Genomic DNA, 25,783 nt, shown 5'->3' with positions numbered 1-25,783 from the left:
CTATACGTAGGAACCAGAGAGGGGCCATGCCGCTGTTTCTGGGAGTCACGTAGAGCGGCCCCCGACCCTGGAGAGCTGGAGTAGGGCAAGCCCCACACCCCACTCCCCAGTGGAAGCTCAAGGGCCAGATTAAAATGGCCTGCAGGCCAGTTCTGGCCCACGGGCCGTAGTTTGCCCACCCCTGTTCTACACTGCAAAAAACCTAAACCCACAGCAGCAAGCCTCAGAGCCTGGATCACACTTGACTGACTCAGGCTTGAGTTACAGCACTAAAAATAGCAGTGTAGACATTCCCATTCAGGCTGGAGCCCAGGCACTGAGACCTAGTGAGCAGGGTGGGTCTCAGACCCCAGGCTCCAGCCTGAACGGGAACATCTACGCTGCTATTTTTAGTGCTGTAGCTCAAGCCCAAGTCAATTGACCCAGGCTCTGAGACTCACTGCTGTGGGGAGGTTGTAATTTGTTTTTCCAGTGTAGAAATATCCAGAAGAATCAGTCCACTGGCCCAATGACAGTTCTCTGCAGTGCCACATGAGGAATTCTGGTTCAAATCCTGTTGTTGCTACCTGGGCTGCTATGGGCTAGAATGATGAAGAGGCAACATAATCAACCCTTATCATATGAACTGGCACTTAGGTATGAACAGGCCATCTCCCATTCAACATCAACCTTATAGCTAATCCTTATTTGCACAAAAAGAGTCCCATCTTGTCCTTTGGCTAGAAGGCCAGTGGCTGCGATGAAAAGCCCTTCTGAGTAGGAAAGATGCCTTCTTGACCCTCAGACAGAGGATCTCAGATAAAATTTGGGGGGCTGGTATTTCTGATGGGTTTTTTTGATGCAGTGGGTAAGTGTTCAATCATTCACGGTTGACACTGGCTAGTTAGCTTCTAGCAAAAAAAACCCCTACAGCCCACAATTTGCATATGTTGATATTATAAGCTCCAGTCACATGTACAGTTTTGAGAGATTATATAAAAATAACAGTTTAATACAGTATACAATACAGTAAGACTATACACTGAGCACATTTAAAAGTCTGTATTACCATTTTACCAAGAATTGCCTGAAGGTTGTCTTACAGTAAATATGAAATAACTCATCCTGAAGACTTGGACACTTAGGAGTCAAAAATATAATTAAATTGCAACAATTCTGGAACATCTTTCTGACCTAAAAACAGTTAAATAAGAATCTCTCATTCAATAAGGCAGAACGAATCTATGGGGAGGAGAGGGAAATAGTTTCCTTCTCAGTCTATAAAAGCATACCAATGGCTGCTAGAAAATTCAGAATGTCATGAATGCAAGGATTGGTTACAAGTACAGGTGGTTTTAAGTGAAAAATAAATAGATAGCACCTTGAATTCACAGCAACTTTCATCCTTAAGATTCCTAACATACTTTACAAAACTATACAGCATCACGGATATGCAGTCACATCAGGGATGAAAAGCAGCCAATGATCCGTGCCCACCATATTTCATAGGAGAGGCAGATAGGACTTTTTAAAAAGCACACTCAATCTTACAAAAAACTGCCACTGGATCCTTACTATATACAGAGAGCAGACAAGAACTATGTTTTTTAAAAACAACAAGGAGTCCAGTTTCACCTTAAAGACTAACAGATTTATTTGGGCATAAGCTTTCGTGGGTAAAAAACCCACTTCTTCAGATGCATGGAGTGAAAATTACAGATACAGGCATAAATATATATATTGGCACACGAAGAGAAGGGAGTTACCTTACAAGTGGAGAATCAATGTTGAAGGCCAATTCAGTCAGGAAGTTTGCATCTGAAGAAGTGGGTTTTTTACCCACAAAAGCCCATGACCAAATAAATCTGTTAGTCTTTAAAGTGCCACCAGACTCCTCATTGCTCATGACTGGGGCTCCTATGGGCCTCCACAATACTAAGATAATTTATGTCAAAACCTAAGGCAGATTTTTCTTTTTAAATTAGACTTACTTGTCTGATTGGAAAGTGACTTGACACATAGGGTATAATGTCTACATTGCAATTAAAAACCCAACACTGGCCAAAGCCAGCTGGCTTGGGCCTGGGCTACGGGGCAGTTTAATTGCAATGTAGACTTTGGGTGAGGCTAGAGCCAGGGCTCTAGGACCTTCGAGGCAGGAGGTTCCCCATGCTCGGGCCGCAGCCTGAACCTGAAAATCTAAAGCACAATTAAAACAGACCCTTAGCCAGAGCCCCCACGATCTTACCATGGGTTTTTAACTGCAGTGTAGATTTACCCATAGTCTCACGGGACGTATTCAGGACTATGTCTTAACACTGAATGAAGATTATACATCAAAGATTTAGTAGTTGGATTTTATGTTTGTATTTTGGATAATTTAGAATGAAGGATATAATAATTAGCATGTATTAAATGTACTGATGAATGATTTAACCATATCCTGCCACCCACCCTTTTTGAAAAGCAGAAAGGAATGGCCTAAGGGGCCATTGGTAGAAACGCATCAGGCAGGCTGCCTGTGTCTGAACTGATATTAAGGCAGGAACAGTCCTTTGTTTTAGGATAAGTTTTCATTACAGTATTTGCTATAAGGTCATGTTTTTTATCTACATTGCAAACCAAGTTGTGTAAGATTCTTTTGTAACCCCTTTAGTCACCATACAACCCTTTCTAAAATGTAATCCTGTCTAAGATTCACTGTAAAAATGTTTGGTGTGAGTAAAGGATGTGTGCATGATTAAGGATGAGTGTGAAAGCCACCACAAATGTCCAGATGGTCAAGAAAAAGTGAGAGACAGCAGGAAAATCAGAAAACATCCATTGTATCGGATGCTAAATGAGTTAACAGCATTGACAACCTCAGAGGTGAGGCAAACACCCCCGAAGGTGAGACAACAAATAAGAGAGAACAGTGAAAAACCCCAAGATTAACACCACTTAAGGACAAAATGACATTGCAAAATCCATAGACTAAAGTGGGAATTTACAAGTATAAAGCTGGGGTCTTTTGCCATAAGACTCTGGGTTCAGTCCTGCAAAGCCTCGGAGCATCAGATCGCGACCGACAGAGCCCAGCTTCTCACTCCTGCTCAGACTAACTGGCCATTAGATTGACTCAAGCTACAACAGACTGATAACTATAAGACCATCTGCATGACCTGTGTGTGTGTGTGTGTGTGTGTGAGACTGAATGCATATGCTTACTCTCGTGTTTTCAATAAACACTGAGTGTTATCTTTTTCAGGGGAAAAGATCCCATGTGGTTTTTATAAGCATAACAAAGATGCTTATCTGTGGACCCGCAGAGTAGGTCTACACTGCACACTAAGCACAGCTCTGTGGGAGGTTTCAGAGTAACAGCCGTGTTAGTCTGTATTCACAAAAAGAAAAGGAGTATTTGTGGCACCTTAAAGACTAACCAATTTATTTGAGCATAAGCCTTCGTGAGCTACAGCTCACTTCATCGGATGCATACTGTGGAAAGTGTAGAAGATCTTTTTATACACACAAAGCATGAAAAATACCTCCCCCCACCCCACTCTCCTGCTGGTAATAGCTTATCTAAAGTGATCACTCTCCTTACACTGCGTATGATAATCAAGGTGGGCCATTTCCAGTACAAATCCAGGGTTTAACAAGAACGTGGGGGGGGGGGGGGGAGATAGGAAAAAACAAGGGGAAATAGGTTACCTTGCATAATGACTTAGCCACTCCCAGTCTCTATTCAAGCTTAAGTTAATTGCATCCAATTTGCAAATGAATTCCAATTCAACAGTTTCTCGCTGGAGTCTGGATTTGAAGTTTTTTTGTTGTAATATCGCAACTTTCATGTCTGTAATCGCGTGACCAGAGAGATTGAAGTGTTCTCCGACTGCTTTATGAATGTTATGTAACCCTTCTGCCCGTCAGAGTTGGCGGCAACAAGGGCCGGGTTCAATATCTAGGGGATTCATTCCAATAACACAATGCAAACCGGCTCGAGCCCCCACCCAGTGACCTGGGACAAATATATCACCACCCTCGCTGGGTGCCTCGAAGAGGCAATACTTCCCCTCTCGCAAGCACATAGTCTGAGTGTAGCAAAAAAGCCTTTTAGTAACAGAGAGAAACAATGTGGCATTATGTTGGAGAAATACCACCAACAGGATTCGTAGCACAACCCATGAGCAAAAAAAAAAAAAACCACCCCAAGCAAACTGGGGCGTGTCCTTTCCCTTTGGTTCTTGAGTCCAGCAACCCCAAATCACCCAATGCCCCAAAAGTCTCTGTCCCTGGTCAGGGCAGCCCCAGAGTTCAAAAGTTTATCTGCAGAGCTTTACCTCCCAACCTGGGTGGAGATGGGGGGGAGGGAGGGGTAAGGGGCACCTTACATGATCTGAAGCTGACCGCCCCACAGCTCCATAGGCCTTCACTCTGCCAGCCGCCCCACGAACTGCTTCACTCCACGTCCCACAAGCAGACCCCGCCATTCAATGAACTGCTCCACCAGCCTGTCCACAAGGCACTCCAGCTGTCCCACGAATTGCTCCACAATATATCTTCAGGCTCCCCCACTACTTAACACAATGCTCAGTGATTTCAGCTCTTAGTCAGTTCAGCTCTTCGGTGAATTCAGCTTGTAGTAGGGTAGCCTCAATGCTGGTGCACCATTAGCCCAAAGTGAGCTCAGCAGCATGTAACTAGACTCCTAATGGAATCAAAATTAGCTCTGATATGCCACAGTGGAAAGAGGAGGAAGTGCAATTAGCATGTAAGGCCATCACCTAGGGGCCCATGCCACCAAGTATTAATACTTGTCCCCAGCCTCTCTCAGTTCACAGAGTTTTGGAACCCATGACCCTTGCCTAGCGACTGCTACTTAGTTGATGGTGAGTCCCTCCATCATAACAAAGGCCAAGTACAGTTCCAAGCACAGTTCCCATAATCAGGGTAATAATTTATTCTTCCTGCCCCAATAACAGAGACACTGGGGATCCCACAGCAGCCAAAGTGACCGCTTGGGCAGCTATGGCCTCATTCTAGGCAGGGTGGGTGTGCCTATGCAAATGAGATCGGCCCCTAAAGTTCTTTTCCGCAACTTGCCACACCTCACCACCAGATGTCAGGGTGGAGCTCATCCTGACACCGCTTACAGTTATAATTCTTGACATCTGATGTGTCCATTTATTCTTTTACGTAGAGACTGTCCAGTTTGACCAATGTACATGGCAGAGGGGCATTGCTGGCACATGATGGCATATATTACATTGGTGGATGTGCAGGTGAACGAGCCTCTGATGGTGTGGCTGATGTTATTAGGCCCTGTGATGGTGTCCCCTGAATAGAGATGTGGGCACAGTTGGCAACGGGCTTTGTTGCAAGGATAGGTTCCTGGGTTAGTGGTTCTGTTGTGTGGTATGTGGTTGCTGGTGAGAGAGTATTTGCTTCAGGTTGGGGGGCTGTCTGTAAGCGAGGACTGGCCTGTCTCCCAAGATTTGTGAGAGTGTTGGGTCATCCTTCAGGATAGGTTGTAGATCCTTAATAATGCGTTGGAGGCTGAAGGTGATGGCTAGTGGCGTTCTGTTATTTTCTTTGTTAGGCCTGTCCTGTAGTAGGTGACTTCTGGGAACTCTTCTGGCTCTATCAATCTGTTTCTTCACTTCCGCAGGTGGGTATTGTAGTTGTAAGAATGCTTGAGAGAGATCTTGTAGGTGTTTGTCTCTGTCTGAGGGGTTGGAGCAAATGCAGTTGTATCTCAGAGCTTGGCTGTAGACGATGGATCGTGTGGTGTGGTCAGGGTGAAAGCTGGAGGCATGTAGGTAGGAATAGCGGTCAGTAGGTTTCCGGTATAGGGTGGTGTATATGTGACCATCGTTTATTAGCACTGTAGTGTCCAGGAAGTGGATCTCTTGTGTGGACTGGTCCAGGCTGAGGTTGATGGTGGGATGGAAATTGTTGAAATCATGGTGGAATTCCTCCAGGGCTTCTTTTCCATGGGTCCAGATGAAGACGTCATCAATATAGCGCAAGTAGAGTGGGGGCGTTAGGGGACGAGAGCTGAGGAAGCGTTGTTCTAAGTCAGCCATAAAAATGTTGGCATACTGTGGGGCCATGCAGGTACCCATAGCAGTGCCGCTGATCTGAAGGTATACATTGTCCCCAAATGTAAAATAGTTATGGGTAAGGACAAAGTCACAAAGTTCAGCCACCAGGTTAGCCGTGACATTATCGGGGATCGTGTTCTTGACGGCTTGTAGTCCATCTTTGTGGTGGAATGTTGGTATAGAGGGCTTCTACATCCATAGTGGCCAGGATGGTGTTATCAGGAAGATCACCGATGGATTGTAGTTTCCTCAGGAAGTCAGTGGTGTCTCGAAGGTAGCTGGGAGTGCTGGTAGCGTAGGGCCTGAGGAGGGAGTCTACATACCCAGACAATCCTGCTGTCAGGGTGCCAATGCCCGAGATGATGGGGCGCCCAGAATTTCCAGGTTTATGGATCTTGGGTAGTAGATAGAATATCCCAGGTCGGGGTTCCAGGGGTGTGTCTGTGCGTATTTGATCTTGTGCTTTTTCAGGGAGTTTCTTGAGCAAATGCTGTAGTTTCTTTTGGTAATTCTCAGTGGGATCAAAGGGTAATTGCTTGTAGAAAGTGGTGATGGAGAGCTGCCGAGCAGCCTCTTGTTCATATTCCGAGCTATTCATGATGACAACAGCACCTCCTTTGTCAGCCTTTTTTGATTATGATGTCAGAGTTGTTTCTGAGGCTGTGGATGACATTGTGTTCCGCACGGCTGAGGTTATGGGGCAAGTGATGCTGCCTTTCCATAATTTCAGCTCATGTACGTCGGCGGAAGCACTCCATGTAGAAGTCCAGTCTGCTGTTTTGACCTTCAGGAGGAGTCCACCTAGAATCCTTCTTTTTGTAGTGTTGGTAGGGAGGTCTCTGTGGATTAGTATGTTGTTCAGAGGTATGTTGGAAATATTCCTTGAGTCGGAGACGTCGAAAATAGGATTCTAGGTCACCACAGAACTGTATCATGTTCGTGGGGGTGGAGGGGCAGAAGGAGAGGCCCCGAGATAGGACAGCTGCTTCTGCTGGGCTGAAAGTATAGTTGGATAGGTTAACAATATTGCTGGGTGGGTTGAGGGAACCATTGCTGTGGCCCCTTGTGGCATGTAGTAGTTTAGAAAGTTTAGTGTCCTTTTTCTTTTGTAGAGAAGCAAGTGTGTGTTGTAAATGGCTTGTCTAGTTTTAGTAAAGTCCAGCCACGAGGAAGTTTGTGTGGAAGGTTGGTTTTTTATGAGAGTATCCATTTTTGAGAGCTCATTCTTAATCTTTCCCTGTTTGCTGTAGAGGATGCTGATCAGGTGGTTCCGCAGTTTCTTTGAGAGCGTGTGGCACAAGCTGTCAGCATAGTCTGTGTGGTATGTAGATTGTAATGGATTTTTTACCTTCAGACCTTTTGGTACGATGTCCATCTGTTTCATTTGGAAAGGAAGATGATGTCTGTCAGCATCTGTACAAGTTTTTTCATGCAGTTGACAAATTTCCAGTCGGGCTTGTGGACCCAGAGTTTCCAAGCCCACATTTGAGTGTCCACACAGCACTGTAAACCAAGGTTTAAAATTGCTGGACCTGGGTCTCACGTGCTAACGTGTCCACACTGCACTATACAAACCTTCTAACTCGGGTCTGAAGCTTGAACTATGTCCGAAACTACACTGCTTGGACTCAAGTCACAGTAGGACTCAGGCTCTGACCCTCCATTCCAGCAGAATCCTAGGACCCAAGTCAAACTGATGTGTGTGTGAACAGAAGGGGGACATGGACTCAAACCTAAGTCAGAGCCTAGACTTAGTGTGCAGTGTAGATGTATCTTTAGGTGCGTCATCTGAAAAGGAAGTTGCTTGACTGCATTTCTACACTAGTAATTTCAACACCAATAGTCAGTTTACATTTTTTAAATGGTTTCAGAGTAACAGCCGTGTTAGTCTGTATTCGCAAAAAGAAAAGGAGTACTTGTGGCACCTTAGAGACTAACCAATTTATTTGAGCATAAGCTTATGCTCAAATAAAATGCTCAGATAAATTGGTTAGTCTCTAAGGTGCCACAAGTACTCCTTTTCTTTTTGCATTTTTTAAATGAAAGCTTAGGTCCTCAAACAGTTTAGTTGTTCTTTTAAAAGTGCACCAAAGCACAATAGACCACCAACACTCGTTTGCCACAGATTGTTTCATAAATATGCCTTTCCCCATCTCAAAAGTGGTCCTATGCACAAGACCTCCCCTAGCTCTCTTCTGAAGAAAGCCTCATTTGAAGTTTCTAGGACATGCCCTTTCTGAGATAAAACAGAGCACCAAACTACAACAAAGATGCATTATCTGGCCACACACACCATCTGAAATGTCAGGTTTCAAAGTAACAGCCGTATTAGTCTGTATTCGCAAAAAGAAAAGGACGGCTTGTGGCACCTTAGAGACTAACCAATTTATTTGAGCATAAGCTTTTGTGAGCTACAGCTCACTTCATCGGATGCATTCCGATGAAGTGAGCTGTAGCTCACGAAAGCTTATGCTCAAATAAATTGGTTAGTCTCTAAGGTGCCATCTGAAATGTAAGGATCATTGTGGGGGGGTTCTGGCAGAGAAACTGGGTGGACAGGCAGACTGTGGGGCACAAGTTTATAACAGCAAGTCAACTTTTGAGATATGGTTTTCCATAGCTTTTCAATTTCTTGCATTTCCTTGGGGGAAGGAAGGCTATTCAAAAATATTGTAAAAAAATTATGACAACCTCCTTAAACATAAGTCCACGAAGCAGTGTATGACCTGTAAGCAACAGCTTTTTCTTCTTTTCCCTTTTTTTGGTGGAGTCGGAATTGTTTGGGTATTTTTAAATAAGAAAGAGCAAGCTTCTCTCCTACTACAATAGAGCACTCTAACGGAGCACCTTCTGTCATGCCTACAGGATCCAGAATCAGCAAGAACCAGCACTGTCTTTGTAGAGTCAATTATTCAATTAGCAGAACACAGGTGGGGCAGTTACAGGAATTACCATATGCTTACTGCAGTTTCCATTTGAGTCACCAGTCTCATGACTGATTCTGCAGTCTTTCTAAACGTGTAATTTCCACTGAAGTTAATGGGAGTGATACAGAGAAGGGGACTATATCCCTCCCCAAGTATTTAATTCATGTCATCACTAGCTCCATTAAAAACGTAACCTACTAAACTAGTAACTTTATATCAAATCTAATCTGTACTTTTCTGGACTCAAAGATTCAAATATCCAGTACCACAACCCAATGAGACAAAAAGGTTGTGTTTTTTTTAAATACATTAAAATGAAAGGTGATCTGCAAGTGTTTTCTCTGCAGCCACACCACCTTCATACTGTAATAGGGTTGCACCTGATCAGTATATAAATATAAATATAAATGGGACACCTTCAAAGAACGCCAACTGCTGCAAAAAGCAGTGTTAGTGATTCCTAGAGGATGCGACCCTCTTCCCTTTGAAGCAATGCCACAGAACGGCCAACGGACAATGGCTCAAGCATAAGTTATTAGACCCAATACACTAATAAGGTAAGAAATAGGGTATCCAAAACTGAACCACCTGATTAGTCTCAAATTAAGATAGTGACTGGAGAACATGTGCCTGTCCAAAAATGTGGAAAATTGGGTTTCAAAAATTGGACCTCTGGAATACAAGCAAAAAATCTGGATACCAAGATAGTGAATGAGGTAATCATCAGAGTTGATTTCATGATGGCTCATAACTGTAATAAATGCCAGGAAAGCTGTCTTATAAATTCAGTCTGTGGAAATTCCCTTTAAAGATGATCCGCAGGTGAGACAAATGATTTGGTAAGCAACTGGTTTGCTGCAAACAAACTGTCCTGACACCAGGGGCAGACCCCATAACAGCTGTATGCTGTGGTAATTTTCCAGCAAAAGGAAAGAAGGGGAGTAGTTAAAACTTGCTCCAAGACCTTGAGTCCCAGAGGGAATCTTGGCTGTTTAAAGTTCTTGTGGATTTGAAGCAGAAATGGATTCCTGTTTGCTTGCCTCACATCTGTCACAAAACAGCAAATGGTGTACAAAACGTGAACCAGAGGATCTAGAAGATGCTCGTATAAAAGAAAACTATAGGGGAAAAGAAGTTAAAGGTGACCGGCCAGAGTTTGTATTGGACTTATTCCAGCACTGTGTTGTACCCTTAAATGAGGTACAGCAGAACAGTCTAAGAGACTTTCTGGTTAGAAATCTGGGAATGTTCTTCTGATCCAACCAAGAAATACATCATGCTGCAGTGGTCCAGCACAAGACTGATCTGGAGATGGGGAGGAAACTGCCAATTAAACAGCCCTGTCACTGTTTACTAGTAGCAAAGAGGGAAGGGGCATTATAGGCCATTGAGGAAATGTTGAAAGCTCAATTTTACCCTCCTGACAACAGTCCTTGAACCTTATCCATAGTTCCGGTTAAGATAAAAAGGTGGCAATACCAGATTGTGTGAACTATAGAAAACTAAATTTCGTCCCTTTAAAGGATCCTATCCGTTACCACAAATGGACGATATCCTAAATGCAAGTTCAATGTGATTTTCCCCACTGGATGTTAGAAGTGGGTACTGGCAAGTAGAAGCAGATCCAAAGGACAGTAAAAAGATTGCTTGCACAGCAAAACAAGGCATGTGGCAATTTAGAATGACGACTTTTGGCTTGTGCAATGCACCTGCCATGTTGGAGAGGGTACTTACTCCATGCACACTCAGCCTGCCTGTTATGATGTCTTGGTGTATGCTAAAAACCTTTGACCAGGAAATGTTACATTTAGATGTGATAAGCAGAAGTCTGTCAACTGGAAACTGAACCCAAAGAAACATGAGGCATTATTAAAATAAAAACGGTAAATTTGTTTTGGGTACAAGTGACGGGGACGTTTCCACTCAAAAAAACAAAATAGACGCTGTATGGAACTGGCCAACTCGCCAGACACAGATACAGAGTTTTGTAGGACTCTGATCCTATTACAGAAGGTGTATTTGTGGGTTTGCCAATATTGCAAAACCACTGCACAGGTTGGTTCAAAAAGGGAAGCTATTTCAGTGGTCAGCAGAGTGTGATTTAGCATTTTTTAAGTTGAAAAAGGCCTTCCTTACACACCCAATAAAGGACTGCACCTGCCTTAGCCTACCTGATTTTCAAAAAAACATTCATATTGGGTACACATGCTAGCACTTACAGTTTGGAAGCAGTATTGACACAAGAACACAAAGGACTTGAGAGGGTCATTGCTTATCACAGCAAAACTCTAAGTTCTTCGCAGAAAAAAATTCAGAAAAAAGTCATTCCCCAAAAGAACTCCTAGCAGTGGTTAAATCTACAGAATATTTTCACTACTATATATAGATGGGTCTAGAATTCTAAACAACCTTAACAATTTAGAGAATTGGTCTGAAATTCAATAGAGACAAGTGCAAAGTTCTACACTTAGGAAGGGGGAAAAAAATCAAATGCAACTACAAAAAATGGGAATAACTGACTAAATGGCAGTGCTGCTGAGAAGGATCTGGGGGGCTTATAGTGGGTCACAAATTAAATGAATCAACAATGTGATGCAGTTGCAAAAAAGGCTAACATAATTCTGGGGTACATTAATAGAAGTGTCACCCGCAAGACATGGGAGATAATTGTTCCATGCTAAGCAGCTACAGATGAGGCTTCAGCTGGAGTACTGTGTTCAATTCTGGGTGCCACAGTTAAGGAAAGATGTGGATAAATTGGAGAGAGTCCAAAGAAGAGCAACAAAAATGGTTAAACGTTTAGAAAACCTGACCTATCCAGAAAGGGTAAAGAAAACTTGAGAAAGTGGGTCTTGAGAAGAGAAGACTGAGGGCAGATCTGATAGGTCTGAAAATGTGTTAAGGACAGTTATACATAGGACAGTGGTCAATTGTTCTCCTTTGTCCACTGAAGGTATGACAACAAGTAATGGGCTTAATCTGTAGCAAGGGAAATTTACGCCATGTCTACACTAGTGAGCACAGAGCGGCACAACTGTACCGATGCAGCTGCACCACTAAGACTGCTCGTGTAGCCACTCTATGCCAATGGGGGAGAACTCTCCCGTCCACATAATTAAACCACCTCCAATAAGTGGCAGTAGCTATGTCAGCAACATAGCATGTCCACATTGAGTGACGTAAGTTACACTTACAGAAACACCAGAGTTGTGTTTTTTCACACCTGAGCGACATAATTTGTACTGACAAAAGTGCTAGTGTAGACATAGCCTTAGGTTAGATAATAGTAAAGACAGCCCTCCTAGTTAGAAAGTTACATTCTGGAGTAATAGGCTTCCAAGAGAGGTTGTGGAATCTCCTTCATTGGAGGTTTTTATGAACCTTTAATCCTGCTCCCTGAAAGAGGAAGTTACAGCAAACTAAGGCCACAACTCCTAAAAGACAGAATCTACACAAGAATTTAATGAACTTTAACTTCACATCTTTGGTTGATTTCCTGAGTGTCCCTCTGTAGACAAGCTCTAAGAGTGGAAGAAAAATCAGATTCCACCCCAAGACAGATAAGGGAAAGAGGTCAAACTTCTGGGGTGGGTGCACTACACTGCAGCCTATGTCGGCAAAACTTACGTTGCTCAGGGGTGTAAATATTCCACCCTGGAGCGACATTAGTTACACCAACATAAGCAGTTGTGTGCACAGCGCTATGTTGGTGGAAGAGCTTCTCTCACTGACATAGCTTATGCCGCTCGCAGAGGTGGGAGGGGTGGGGTTTATGCCAATGGGAGAGCTCTCTCCTATCAACAAAGAACATCTGCACCAGATGCACTGCAGCAGTACCGCTTGTATCAGTGCAGCTGTGCCGCTGTAGCTCTGTATGTATGGACGTACCCTAACAGAGACCAGAAAGAGGAACAAGGCTCAGTTGGTCCTGTAACCATGACTCATACATACAGGAATGAGAGACATGGGAGCTTTAGGAAAGGGACTGGAGGCTTGAAATGTTAGCAGCGTCCCAGTGAAGATTAATTAGCACTCTAAATTCAGGCAAATTACCCAATTTGCAATCACAGTATGGTAACTGCAATTACAGGTTAGAGACACAATTACATGCCTAAGGCCTGGTCTAGAGTACAAAGATTGTAGGCATAGCTTTGGCAGCTAGGGGTATAAAAATAAGATTAAAAAACCCATCTCCTAGCTGACACAGCTCTGCTGTCAAACCTAGGTGTAGACGCAACTATGCCAACAGAAGAGTGCTTCTGTCAGGATAGCTAGTACGGTTCAGGGAGGTGGTGTAGCTGTGCTGACCGAAGAACTCCTTATGCAGGCTGCACCTTACCCTACGAGGCTCTGCCAGCATAGCTATCCCAGTAAGGCTCTGTAGCAGAAACAAGCCTTAAGTTACCTGAAACTTGAAAGGTCCACATTAGACTCAGAACTTTCACTCCATTGTGACAAACAGGAACAATCCACACATCTTTGAACTGTTTTAGGCTATGAAAGCCGTGCTACACTTCACATTTGGAAGGTTACACAAGGTTTATATTATAGGTATCACAGCTAGCGAAGCATATTTGGTTAAGGTTGTCCCACACTTTCCATTATAAGACTCTGTTTTCAGTTGTTTATAATTCTGCCACACTAACATTTCACAAATTTTTTCATGCCTGGTGTTTTGCCTCAGGCTTAACGTTTTTTGGCAAATTTCAGCACAAGTTGTTCAGATGTTTCTCAAAATGAGCATAGGGAAACACTGATTCTTGCCCATGTTAAAAATTCTTATAATTGTCTTCTTGAGAACCCCTATCTCCTAAATGCTTTGGAGCAGAGACTTAAAGTTGTCTTGATCAAGTTATGTCTCTGAAAATCTTCCTTTATACATGCTGAGTAGAGAGTTGTTAGAGTTCAGCAACTAAATTCTCTGAAGTTCTGTCTGAAAGCAGAGAGAGTTCTTGTTGAGAGACTTCCCTCCTATGCTCCCAATGCTTCCTCCTGCTCATGCACCAAAGCAACAACAAAGAAGCAACAATGAAGAGAGGTGATGAACCAGGCCTGGGTGTGGTAGTGAAGGTTGAGAAGAAAAGACTAATAACGGACCAGGCTGAAAGGGACAGGGGAATAAGGGTCTGTAACCACTTGAGTATACTCCCTCTCAGAATCTGGAATAGAACCTAGAATCTCACAAATCTCAATATTCCTCTGCAGCCAGCAAAACCCACTGGCAAAATGTATCATCTCCATTTAGTGACTGATCCACAGAAGATGACAACCTATTACTGCTATCAGCTGCTGTTACCTCAAATGACACAGGTCTGTAGTTGGTCTAAGGGTATGCCTACACTACGAAATTAGGTCGAATTTATAGAAGTCGATTTTTTAGGAAGCGATTTTATACAGTCGATTATGTCCCACCACTAAGCGCATTAAATCGGCCGAGTGCGTCCACAGTACCGTGGCTAGCATCAACTTTTGGAGCGTTGCACTGTGGGTAGCTATCCCACAGTTCCCGCAGTCTCCGCCACCCATTGGAATTCTGAATTAAACTCCCAATGCCTGATGGGGTAAAAACATTGTCGCAGGTGGTTTTGGGTGCATGCTGTCAGTTGCCCCTTCCTCCGTGAAAGCAACGGCAGACAATCATTTTGTGCCTTTTTTCCATGCAGACGCCATACTGCTTTCAGCAGACAGTGCAGTAGGACTGCTAACTGTCATCATCAAACCACCGCTTCCGCTGCAACTCTGCTTTCCTGCTTTTGTCTTGATAACAAATTTCTCCATGTTGGCTGTCATGGGCTCCCGCTTCAACTCTGCTCTCAAGAATCCACCTTGCAGGTCCTCTAGTCATTCTCTAAAAATATCTATTCTCGTGGCATTCATTGTCAGCCACTGCTGCAACTCTGCTCTCCTGCAGACGCCATACCATGGTAAGCATGGAGCCCGCTCAGATCAGCGCGGCAGCTATGTGCATTGTAAACACCTCACCCATTATCCTGCAGTATGTTCAGAACCAGAACCTGCAAAAGCAGGTAGTGAGGTGACAGCAGCGTGGTGACAAGAGTGATGAGGACATGGACACAAACTTCTCTCAAAGTATGGGCCCCGGCAATTTGGACATCCTGGTGGCAATGGGACAGGCTCATGCTGTTGAATGCCAATTCTGGGCCCAGGAAACAAGCACAGACTGGTGGGACCACATAGCGTTGCGGGTCTGGGATGATTCCCAGTGGCTGCGAAACTTTCACATGCATAAGGGCACTTTCATGGAACTTTGTGACTTGCTTTCCCCTGCCCTGAAGCGCAGGAATACCAAGATGAGAACAGCCCTCACAGTTCACTCGCCACAAGCGAGTGGCGATAGCCCTCTGGAAGCTTGCAATGTCAGACAGCTACCGGTCAGTTGGGAATCAATTTGGAGTGAGCAAATCTATTGTGGGGGCTCCTTGCATCACAGCAGCCAACGCAATCACTGAGCTGCTGCTATCAAGGGTAGTGACTCTGGGAAACGTGCAGGTCATAGTGGATGGCTTTGCAATGGGATTCCCTAACTGTGGTGGGGCGATAGACAGAATGCATATCCCTATCTTGGGACCGGACCACCTTGGCAGCCAGTACATAAACCAAAAGGGGTACTTTTCAATGGTGCTGCAAGCACTGGTGGATTACAAGGGACTTTTCACCAATATCAACGTGGGATGGCCAGGAAAGGTACATGACACTCGCATCTTCAGGAACTCTGGTCTGTTTCAAAAGCTGCAGGAAGGGACTTTATTCCCAGACCAGAAAATAACCGTTGGGGATGTTGAAAAGCCTATAGTTATCCTTGGGGACACAGCCTACCGCTTAATGCCATGGCTCATGAAGCCATACACAGGCAGCCTGGACAGTAGTCAGCTGCTGTTCAACTATAGGCTGAGCAAGTGCAGAACGGTGGTAGAATGTGCATTTGGATGTTTAAAAGCGCGCTGGCGCAGTTTACTGACACTGTTACACCTCAGCAAAACCAATATCCCCACTGTTATTACTGCTTGCTGTGCGCTCTACAATAACTGTGAGAGAGTAAAGGGGAGACATTTATGGCACGGTGAGAGGTTGAGGCAAACCGCCTGGCCACTGATTATGCGCAGCGACACCAGGGCAGTTAGAAGAGTACAGAAGGGCGCGGTGCGCATCAGAGAAGCTTTGAAAACCAGTTTCATGACTGGCCAGGCTATGGTATGAAAGTTGTTTGTTTCTCCTTGATGAAAACCCCCACCCCCTGGTTCACTCTACTTCCCTGTAAGCGAACCACCTTCCCCTCCCGCCCTTCAATGACCACTTGCAGAGGCAATAAAGTCATTCTTGTTTCAAATTCTCATGCATTCAAGTGACATAAGACCTCTTTCCACATGTCCAAGCAACTGACCACAGACCAAATACATTCCTCACTGTTTTATTTGGAAAGAGGAAGGCATATGTATTTTTCAAAATTCAGTATTTCATGCTATTTAAAATATTAAGTGTTTTTACTAGAAAACTGACAAAGTGCTTGTCCATTTATGAACACTAAATACAAAATGAATGCTAATCCTCAAAGATTTGTTTTTAAAAGAAAATATCAAACTAATATTGTGTGGCAAAAATCGGATGTCTGACAATTTCTTTTTAGTTTATGGCAGTGACTGTTGCTTAAGACACCGTGAAATATTCCTAATTAAAAATAAATGGTCAGGGAGAAGTAGGGGAACAGGAAATGGTGGCAAGGAGGGAAGAGGTTAGGTCATGTAAATTGGTCAGCAAAACATTTACTTTTAGATCTTATCAGCTCTTTTCCAACCCCTGTTCTACTTCCTGGCTGACAGTCATGTAACACCATAAGAGAAAGATTCCACCTGCTTCTCCAGTCCTATGCATCTAAAAGAAAACTTGCAACAACTGATTTTAGTGTTGGTGGAGAAAAAAGTCAACAAAGTCTGCTGGCTGAGTACATGGGTGATTTGGAGGAACTAGGGTGGCCACTGAGACCATGCAGATGGCCAGACACAGACTGACACTGCTACCAGAAGCTAGCTCCTTTCTACCAAGGTGAACATCATCATACCTTTACTGGCTAAACTTAATTATAGTAGTTCCAAGAGTCCCCAAATAAGAATCCAGGTCCCACTGTTCTGGGTGCTGTTCAAACAAGACAATCCCAGCCTCACAGAGCTTAAAAATCTAAATACGGTTCTTTCACTTTTGCCCCTACAGTGGAAGCATTCATTCACTTTCACCTATCCAGAAGGCTTTTTCCCCTCTATTGCCTTAAATAACTCCTAGATGCAGTTGCAGCCTGCAGTCACTCAAGACATGTCTACCTGTAGCTAGGAGTGTGCCTCCCATCACGGATAGACAGATACATGCTAGCTCTGCTCAAGCCATCACACTAAAAATAGCTGTGGTCATGGTGGCGGCTCAGGCTAGCTGACCAAGTACAAACTCACTCAACCACCTGGGTATGTACTTGGGCTCCTAGTCTGATCCACAATCATGGCCACGGAGCCGTGGTTGAGAGGGGCGCCGCCCAAGTGCAGCAAGCTGACAGGCCTGGGCTGCCAGAACGAAGTGAGTGCAGACAAGCCCAGGGCTGAAGCCGCCGGGCAGGGGGGGCAAGCAATGCCGCCCAGAGCTGCCAGCCTGGCGGGGACACACAGAAAGCAGGACTCATCCCTGTGGAGCCAGCACACCAGGCCCACGGGCCTGGTGGTCAGGGAGCATATGGTCAGGGGGAGCCCCTGGGCTCAGAAACTCCTCCCTGTGCAGTTCTACTTTTAATCTAAACCAACCCAGTGCTGTGTTTGATTTAAAGTGAAGGTTAACTCCAGTTAATGTGGCAAGCTACTGGGTATTTAAAGAACAAACAAACCTTAATCTCTCTCTGAATGGCCCAGGAGAAGGCTGGATGTTGCAGAGCACATGGTTTGGGGAAAATTCGGGACTGGAGGATGTTGGGGTCATCTTGACAAATGTAAGTAAGGCCGGTGGAGGAGAGAGCATGACAGTGGTATAACAAGCAGGCTACTGGAATCAGAGTTGCCGAGTCAATTGCTTAATACACAAGACACTCCATGTACGCTGGCTGTAAGCATCCAGACTAGGGAGCTACAGCAGCAGAGCATTTTGAGGCACTCATGGATACAGAGCAGGCAGTGACAACCCCTCACTGGTCTGGACTGCGCTCCAGAATGTTATAATGACCAATATACAAAGTGAACAACAGATTCAGAACCCCATCACAGGCATAGTAAGGTAAAGAAACTTTGGCCCCTGGACTAGCTCAGAATCTCAGATTTATTTGGGGTTTTTTTGGAGTAACAAAATCAATATTACCCCTCTGGTCAGCTTACAACTAGTACAGTAGAACGGTTAGAAGTGTTACTTTTGAAAGCCCCCACTTTCAACTGTAAGTATCTTTAGAGAAAGGTGCCTAGACTGAGAACAATAAAATGGCTTCAAGCTAGTTTATGAAAACTTGAAAATGGGATCTACAAAGCTACACTAAACTCCTTTGACAGTACTAGATCAGTACTGCTTTAATAAAGCACAGGACATACTGCATGAAAAATGGATTATTCCATTTTCTGTTTTTATGAATAGTGTTAAAAAGCAGAGCATAAAGAAACCTTTGTAATACCAAGTAAGAGCAAGTGGTTATGACCAAGAACTATTACTTAATCCTTTTTTTTTTAATTCTTCTTTAAACCTCCTTCCCCTTTTCAGCTTGCCCAGTTATACTCTTCCACTTTACATAACCCATATCCAAACAATATCAGGAATGGGGCAAATGGGGGGACTAGAAAATACAGAAGCCAAAGGAAGGAGGCAAAGAGAGACACTTGAGGTCTTTCCCTCATTTGTTCCTGGACCCTATTATACTCATTTCCCTAAAATAAAAAAAGCAGCCAGACTCTAGGCCATTAATTATTAATATATACTTATTTGCATGTGTGTCACTGGCTATCTGATAGCCTGAGTTTACAAACATTAGCAAAGCTTCAAACACTAGAGAAGTAGAGTACTACTCATGTTACAGATAGGGTAACTGATGGACAAAGGGGAAATGCTTTTACCCATAGTTACATAGCAATTAAGTGGCAGAGCTGAAAGCCAGAACCTATTAATCCTGACTTCCAGTTCCTTGTTCTAACTACTAGGTATATTAGTATATTTTAAATATATATAATTTGTTTGATCTTCAAACTCATAGCTCTTAAAACCAAATTTAGTTATCTTTATGACTATGAAATCAATATCCAAGTTGTGGTTGCCACGGCGGGCAGAAAGAAATCACCTTTCACCTGAAGCAGAACATTCTCAGGTCAAAAAACCACCCACCTTATTTCTTTCTACCCCACTGCCATCATTCTTAATTAATCTAGTTTACATAAAATTAGCCAAAAGAGGACATATTAGTGTTATCCTCCACATCAAATATAGGTGGCATCTTGCATACCCTTTAATTCAGAAGAAAAGTATTACTCAAAGATATCCAATAGCTAGCTTTTCTCCTGGTCAGAAAAGTGAAAAATCCTTCATATAGTCAGTACATGCAACTTAATTTACAGGTGTACATTCAGCTGCCATCACTACTTATCTCTAATTTTAATGCATGCGAACAAAAGATATATTGGAACTAGTATGCACTGAGTAACTAACCTTAGTCCTAGTTTTGGACACTCAAAAAAATAGATGTATTCTATACCACATTCTATCCTTCCACATTATCAGCTAATACCCAATGTCAATCGCTTCACATGTGCAATAGTAAGAGTAGCACTTGAATTCTGAATGAAAGTGGTACATCTCTCTATCTTAAAAAACAGACGGACCCCATATAACTACATTACATGTACTCCAGATGAGGAGATTTTATACATACAATTAAATCATTTTATACACATTTTCCAAAACTATATGTAACCCACACACCTCCTGGATGTGGTGTTCTGTCCCATCTAGTGGCATAGAGAGAGGCAGAAAGAGAGATTAATGAGTCTGCTCTACAGCCTTAGCCAACAGCCAGTTAGTTTTTAGCTCATGCAGTAGAGGCTCCGACACTAAGCTCCAGAAATCCCAGGTTTGATCCCGCTCTCTGACAACCAGAGTCTGTCGGTGTTACATATACAATATGCTGCACCCTCACTAGAGAGAAGGAAAGAAGAGCTAAAAAAAGAGAGGAAATGCACCCTTTGTCTCTTTTGTAGGTGAGCCTACAGAATATTATTGTTCTATCAGCACCTACTTAAGTGTATTCTCTTATTTGATAAGGAGGGCTCAGTATCAGATTTAAGACTTCCTTCCACAAGTGACAAATGCCTTAATTCATAGTAGAAAGCAAGGAATAGGGTTCCCTTGCCCTAAAATCATCCAAGAGAATACTTCCACCCTGGTGTCAATTCTCCTATTCAAATTAACTTTAAAACAAACAAATATACTAAGGAGTTCTTCAATAATAAAACAAAGCTGTTCAAATTGTCAAAATGCAACAGCACGCCAATTAGCAGATGTATGCAGATCATGTCGAAACCACTTTCCATGCAAGAGGCAAAAGAAACCACACAGTTCTGCAGTCAGCAGGGAATAGATCCCAAAGAAATTAACTTCAGCATTCACTGAATGTCATATATTCATGGGACAATGGCTTGAATTTTAACTAGCATTTTCAATCTGCACATACCAGAGTCATATGCTGAATTAATTTTACCTTACCATTATGCTGATAACTTTCACATATCCAATTAACACACACACACACTCAACAGCATAAAGGTCCCTCTTTTCATGTTGGAAGAGCTTTCCTTTATTGTGGTTAGAGACTGAAGTGGACATCTAAAAAGCACCTGCCACTGCAAATACCATGTGGACTTCTTTTAATGAGCAAATGTAAACATAAAAGATTAAAAGACTAGCACATCTGGAAAAGCTCAGGCTGTACCAGGCAAGACAATTCTGAAGCAGTGCAATGTTTGTGACAGTTCCAGCTCCACAGCCTGGAAACTAATTTTGTTGCCGCCACCACCTGCTCAAGAAGAACCAGAAGCTCACCTAGAATATCCACAGAACATGTGCATCTTGAAAAGACGCATGACAAGGTACCAAAAGGCCCATTAGCACAGGGACTTCAGCTCTTGTAGCCTAATCAATGCTTTTTCTGGGAAGTGAGAAAGATCCATCTGGGTCAACACTTAGAATCCTGACTAATTAGGAGTCTGACCAGACTCCATCAGAGCTGTAGGCTGTCATTCCTTTAATGCATGGAAAAGGCCTGTAGATGCATCCTGGGCAGGAAAGAGGGAGATAGACAATTTTAGGAGAGGTGTTCACATACTGCTCTCTCTAGAAACGTTTACTGTACCCACCTCCCCCTTTCCAAAGTGTTGATGGTTGTTTCCTTGCACAGCGTGCAGCTGGCAAGATGAAAGTCAGTGTCTCCAAGGACAAGTCTAGAACCTTCCTTAATATTTCTGCTCAGTCTACTACCCTGATGACCCTACAAAGACTAAGAGGCAAAAAGAAGTTCAATAATGATTACAAAGTAATGCACGCAAGATATAAAACCATATAGTCAAAACTTTAGCTCTACTAAAAGTAAACGAAGACCTACACGCTCTAGAGTGTTGTCTCTATTTTTCATCTACATCCATGACCGAAGCAGCAAAAAAGAAAATTCCAGTTGCAACTCATATGGATTATAAGAGCTATTCTTCAGAGATGAACTTGATTCAAACCGCTTACTCTTGTGAGTTGATCGCTCTAAGTAGAAATGATCTGGAGATATGTACTGCATGCATATTTAAAGGAGGTTTATACAAAGTGTGTGTATTTCACCCTCATACACAACAGAAATAACTCTTTTCAGAGGTGCTACTACTCCACAGAACATCAGAACAAGATAATCTAGGGCCTTGAAAAAATAGCACTCCTAAAGCCATGGATCTTACTAACAAAGTAGAATACTGATTGAGAGCTAAGAACCTCTATTGCTTAATATGTTCTTTTGAATCCAAACATGTTATGCATTATGTTAAGATATTTTTGAAAGATCAGTTTTCATATAATAAATATTAGATTCAATTATGTTACCATCCAGAAATATAGTGCAGGTTTGTATAAAAATCATCCCACTGTATTAATATACATCACTATTAATGCCTGTGTTTCAAAGTTTATTTTAATTATTATACTTATACTTTTTTTTTTTTTAAGTATTAAAACAGTCTTACCTGTATATCCTGCCCACCAGCCCCAGGAAGCCACCATAGCTAAAAGCCATTTAAATAACACTCCTTCGATATACCAAAACCGCTTACTATCCAACAGTCGAAGAGGCTGCAGTATAATTAAATACAAGATGTAGGATGGAATAGCAACCAGGTTATTGGCAACCATGAAGCTGAACCTCAGGAGTCCTTTCAGAAGTGTATAGCCCACCCTCTGGGCCTGTTCTAAAGTCACAGCCATTCTCTTCACACCAGAGTATGTGGGCTCTTCCTACAGTAAAAGGAGAACAAGGTACAGCCATTACTTACAGAATAAAAAAGAAAAGAAAAAAACAAAAACACCTCTCTACAGAGCCAAAATGCTAGTGAGATAGATATTGTCCCCTTAACAAAGCTGCCTACTTCAGCCCCAATCCATTTTCATAAGCATCTGCAGCCCTTATTTACCTCTACGATACCTCAAAATTAGTCAGACTGGAGGATGAAAATAAAGTACACTGAACATTTCCACGTCCCACAGAAACAAAGAAAGAAGTCAAAAATACCATACACCATCAAGGTGATACTCGCCTGCACTAAAAAGCTGTGATTTGAGAAGTTTCTGGGAGTCACACAAAAAATCTGCAGCTATGAACTAAGGTAAGTGGCATATCAATAGACTTGGAAGGATTACGTTTTATCAGTAGACATTGGTTTCACTGTACACACACAAACCAAGGAACAAATATTTCCATTGATAACTGAAGTTTACAGATAGGCAAAGTAAGAAAAATGCTGCAAGAACTTTTATTAGAGATTGATTTAAACATATTTACTTTCTGCTTTAATATGTTATGTCGGTAATTTGTATTTTAATGGTTATAAAGCTTTAACTTTCTGAATCTCAATATCTATCATCAGTAAATAATTACTGTCTGACCACAGTTACCATAAATTTTCCACACCTGTAAAAATTTAAATGGATAAAAAATAGAAAAGATACTTAAAAACAAACAGCTATATGACAAAAATATATATATAAAAATAATAATTCTGCCAAGCCTACATATCAAACTGGACATTAGGCAAGTCATCATATAAATTACATAAGCATACCCTGGAGAACACATTCCCTGGGCAGCAAGTGATCACTGAAAACCAAACAACAGAACTAGGGAGGGATGGGGTAGTAGTCCCTTCCCTTTCAAACTCAGTGACTTGCCATGGCTCACACCAAAAGGGGTAGGAACGCTCAGAAATTTTCCTCCTCCCGCTCGGAAAAAGGGGGAGAAAATACATTGTTTGCAACAGGGTTTTACCGGGACAACGGGAAGGGGAAATAATGACACACACTCCTCGTTTCAGAAGAGCAGCCGTGTTAGTCTGTATTCGCAAAAAGAAAAGGAGGACTTGTGGCACCTTAGAGACTAACCAATTTATTTGAGCATAAGCTTTCGTGAGCTACAGCTCACTTCATCGGTCTCTCCAAAGTCAAGAGCTAGCACCGAGGAGGCAAGGTCTCCCTCACCCTTCACGCGGCGAAGCCTGGCTGAGGAGGAGCGGGGCGAGCTCCCGCAGCTAGACCCGCCGAGCGGGAGCCAGGCGGCGAGCGAGGAGTAGGGGAGGACAACAGGGCAGCCAAGGGGGGACGTGAGGAGGGGGAAGCGGGGGCTAGGGCCGTTCGCCGGGTGACTGACCCCGGCCGGCGGGACTCACCTCCTGCGGCGCAGGGGAACTGAGGAGGCCGCGGCGGGAGGCGGCGGCGGCGCGTGTCGCGGTTGGCGGCGGCGGGAGGCGACTCGGCGGGCTCAGGGACCCGGAGGTGGCTGGCCGGGCCCTGAGTAACGGGCCGGGAGCGCTTCGCTCCCGCCGCTCTACTCCCCTTGCAGCGGCCTACGGAGAGAGGGGCGGGGTCACGGTCCGCGCCTGCAGGCAGCAGGGACCAGCCGGGCCCCGTCCCGCTTTTCGGCTACAGCTGCCGCGGGGCTCGGGCCTATCGCGCCCTCCCGGCGCCGCCCCCGCCCGGCGCCCCTCCTCCCCGCGCCCGGCAGCAGCCCTCCGTGCCCGGGAGAGCCGGCCTGACAGCCGCGGGCGGCGGAGCGCGTCTGGCCGGGGCGGCATCCTGCACCGTCCCCAGGGTCAGCCGGGCACCCCCCGCCCCCCCCATGCAGGGGGCTCTCTTAAGAGCAGCAATCGGGTGTCCTTGCTCGGCCCCCCCCCCCACCGCATCCCCATCCCCCGAGAAGGGGAGCTCCGGGGAGCGATGGGGGAGGCTGGGGGGACCCTGCCCCCCATTCCCGAGAAGGAGATTTTGGGGGAGCGATGGGGGGTCCCTGGAGGTATCCCTGCCCCCGGCCCCATCCCCGAGAAGGGGATCCCGGGGGACCAAGGAGGAGGACCGTGCCCCCTATCCCCGAGAAGGGGATCCCGGGGGAGGAGCGACGGGGGGGGGACCGTGCCCCCCCCCCAGCTCTAGGTGCTTCTCTCGGGGAGCAGCAGGGGTCCGGGCCCCTTCCCGCACACCCATCGGGCTGGGTCTCCCTTCCCAGGCAGAGGCCGTGCCGGGGCTCCCTACCTCCGCCTCGCTGGCTCTGTCCCCGGGGTAGGCGCTCGGGGGCCCGAGGGATTCATGCCGCCGGCGGCTCGCGCTGCCTAACCACCCCCGCAGCCGGGCTGGGTCTCCGCCGTGACGGCTCGCCCCTCGCGCTCGCTCCCGAGGAAGCGGCGGCTGCAAGAGGCAGGAGCGGGGCTCACACTGCACCAAGCGCGGCTCCCTCCGGCCGACAGCTCCCTCTAATGAGCACAGGCTGGTTGTGCCCCCGGCGGGCAGGCCAGCACCAGGCGGCTCCTCCCCTTCCCCACGCCCAGCCCTTTGGCATCCTTTTCCCCATTGCCACCGGTGCTCGGGTCACCTGGCGCTCGCACGCCCATTGCTAAGGGCAAGAGCAGCCCTGGCGCAGCACCCAGCAGGAGGCGCTCCAGTTTCCCCAAATACTCTCCCCTTGGCCCAGGAGAGCCAGCCCCAGGCTATGCCGTAGAGCAACCGGAGGCAGAGCTCAGGTCGAGTGGAGATTTGCATATGACAATGGCATTACACGCTGTTTACATAAGAAATTAACAATTTATTTGAGCATCAGCTTTTGTGAGCTATAGCTCACTGGATGGAGTGAGCTGTAGCTCAGGAAAGCTTATGCTCAAATAAATTTGTTAGTCTCTAAGGTGCCACAAGTCCTTTTCTTTTTGCGGATACAGACTAACACGGCTGCTACTCTGAAACTGTACATAACAAACACATCTCCACTTCTATCCAGCACTTGCTCTGAGGACATAGGAATGATCTGAAAAACTACAGATCTTTAAGTAGTTCACATTATAAACATTTTTAAATGGCCCCATTCTGAGACTTTTGTGTTTGGTTGGAGCATATTCTTTTTTGCCCCAGATCTCACTACCAAAGAAATGGCAGGTTTAAGAAATAAATGTTGATTCACTTCTAGAATGTAACAAAATCAAAGCTGTACATTCCTTTAAAGTTTAGGGTTAGGTTTTATTAATAAATCATGACCATATCTATCTG

The 25,783-nt window shown here is 44.6% G+C and overlaps 1 protein-coding gene across 8 annotated transcripts in view; it reads right to left on the bottom strand.

The window, feature by feature from the left end:
• Window positions 1-25,020, bottom strand: part of LPGAT1 (lysophosphatidylglycerol acyltransferase 1) — a 133,968-nt gene extending 108,948 nt beyond the window's left edge. For 6 of the 8 annotated variants that reach the window (XR_012158243.1, XR_012158244.1, XR_012158245.1 and 3 more), the window contains exon 1: window positions 22,231-22,498. Coding sequence is in view for 5 of the 8 variants with exons in the window: in XM_073338976.1 (XP_073195077.1) it covers window positions 22,231-22,468 (238 nt within the window). In the remaining 3 variants the exon portion in view is untranslated. Of the gene's footprint in view, window positions 1-22,230; window positions 22,499-23,922; window positions 24,100-24,781 lie in introns of those variants that run through there. The other 2 variants (XM_073338978.1, XM_073338977.1) reach the window with 2 other exon arrangements.
• Window positions 25,021-25,783: the final 763 nt, after the last annotated feature.

The sequence above is a fragment of the Lepidochelys kempii genome, chromosome 3 (genome assembly GCF_965140285.1).
Source record: "Lepidochelys kempii isolate rLepKem1 chromosome 3, rLepKem1.hap1, whole genome shotgun sequence".
Taxonomy (NCBI): domain Eukaryota; kingdom Metazoa; phylum Chordata; order Testudines; family Cheloniidae; genus Lepidochelys; species Lepidochelys kempii.
The sequence above is the reverse complement of the archived record's forward strand: the minus strand, read 5'-3'. Positions and strand labels throughout refer to the sequence as shown.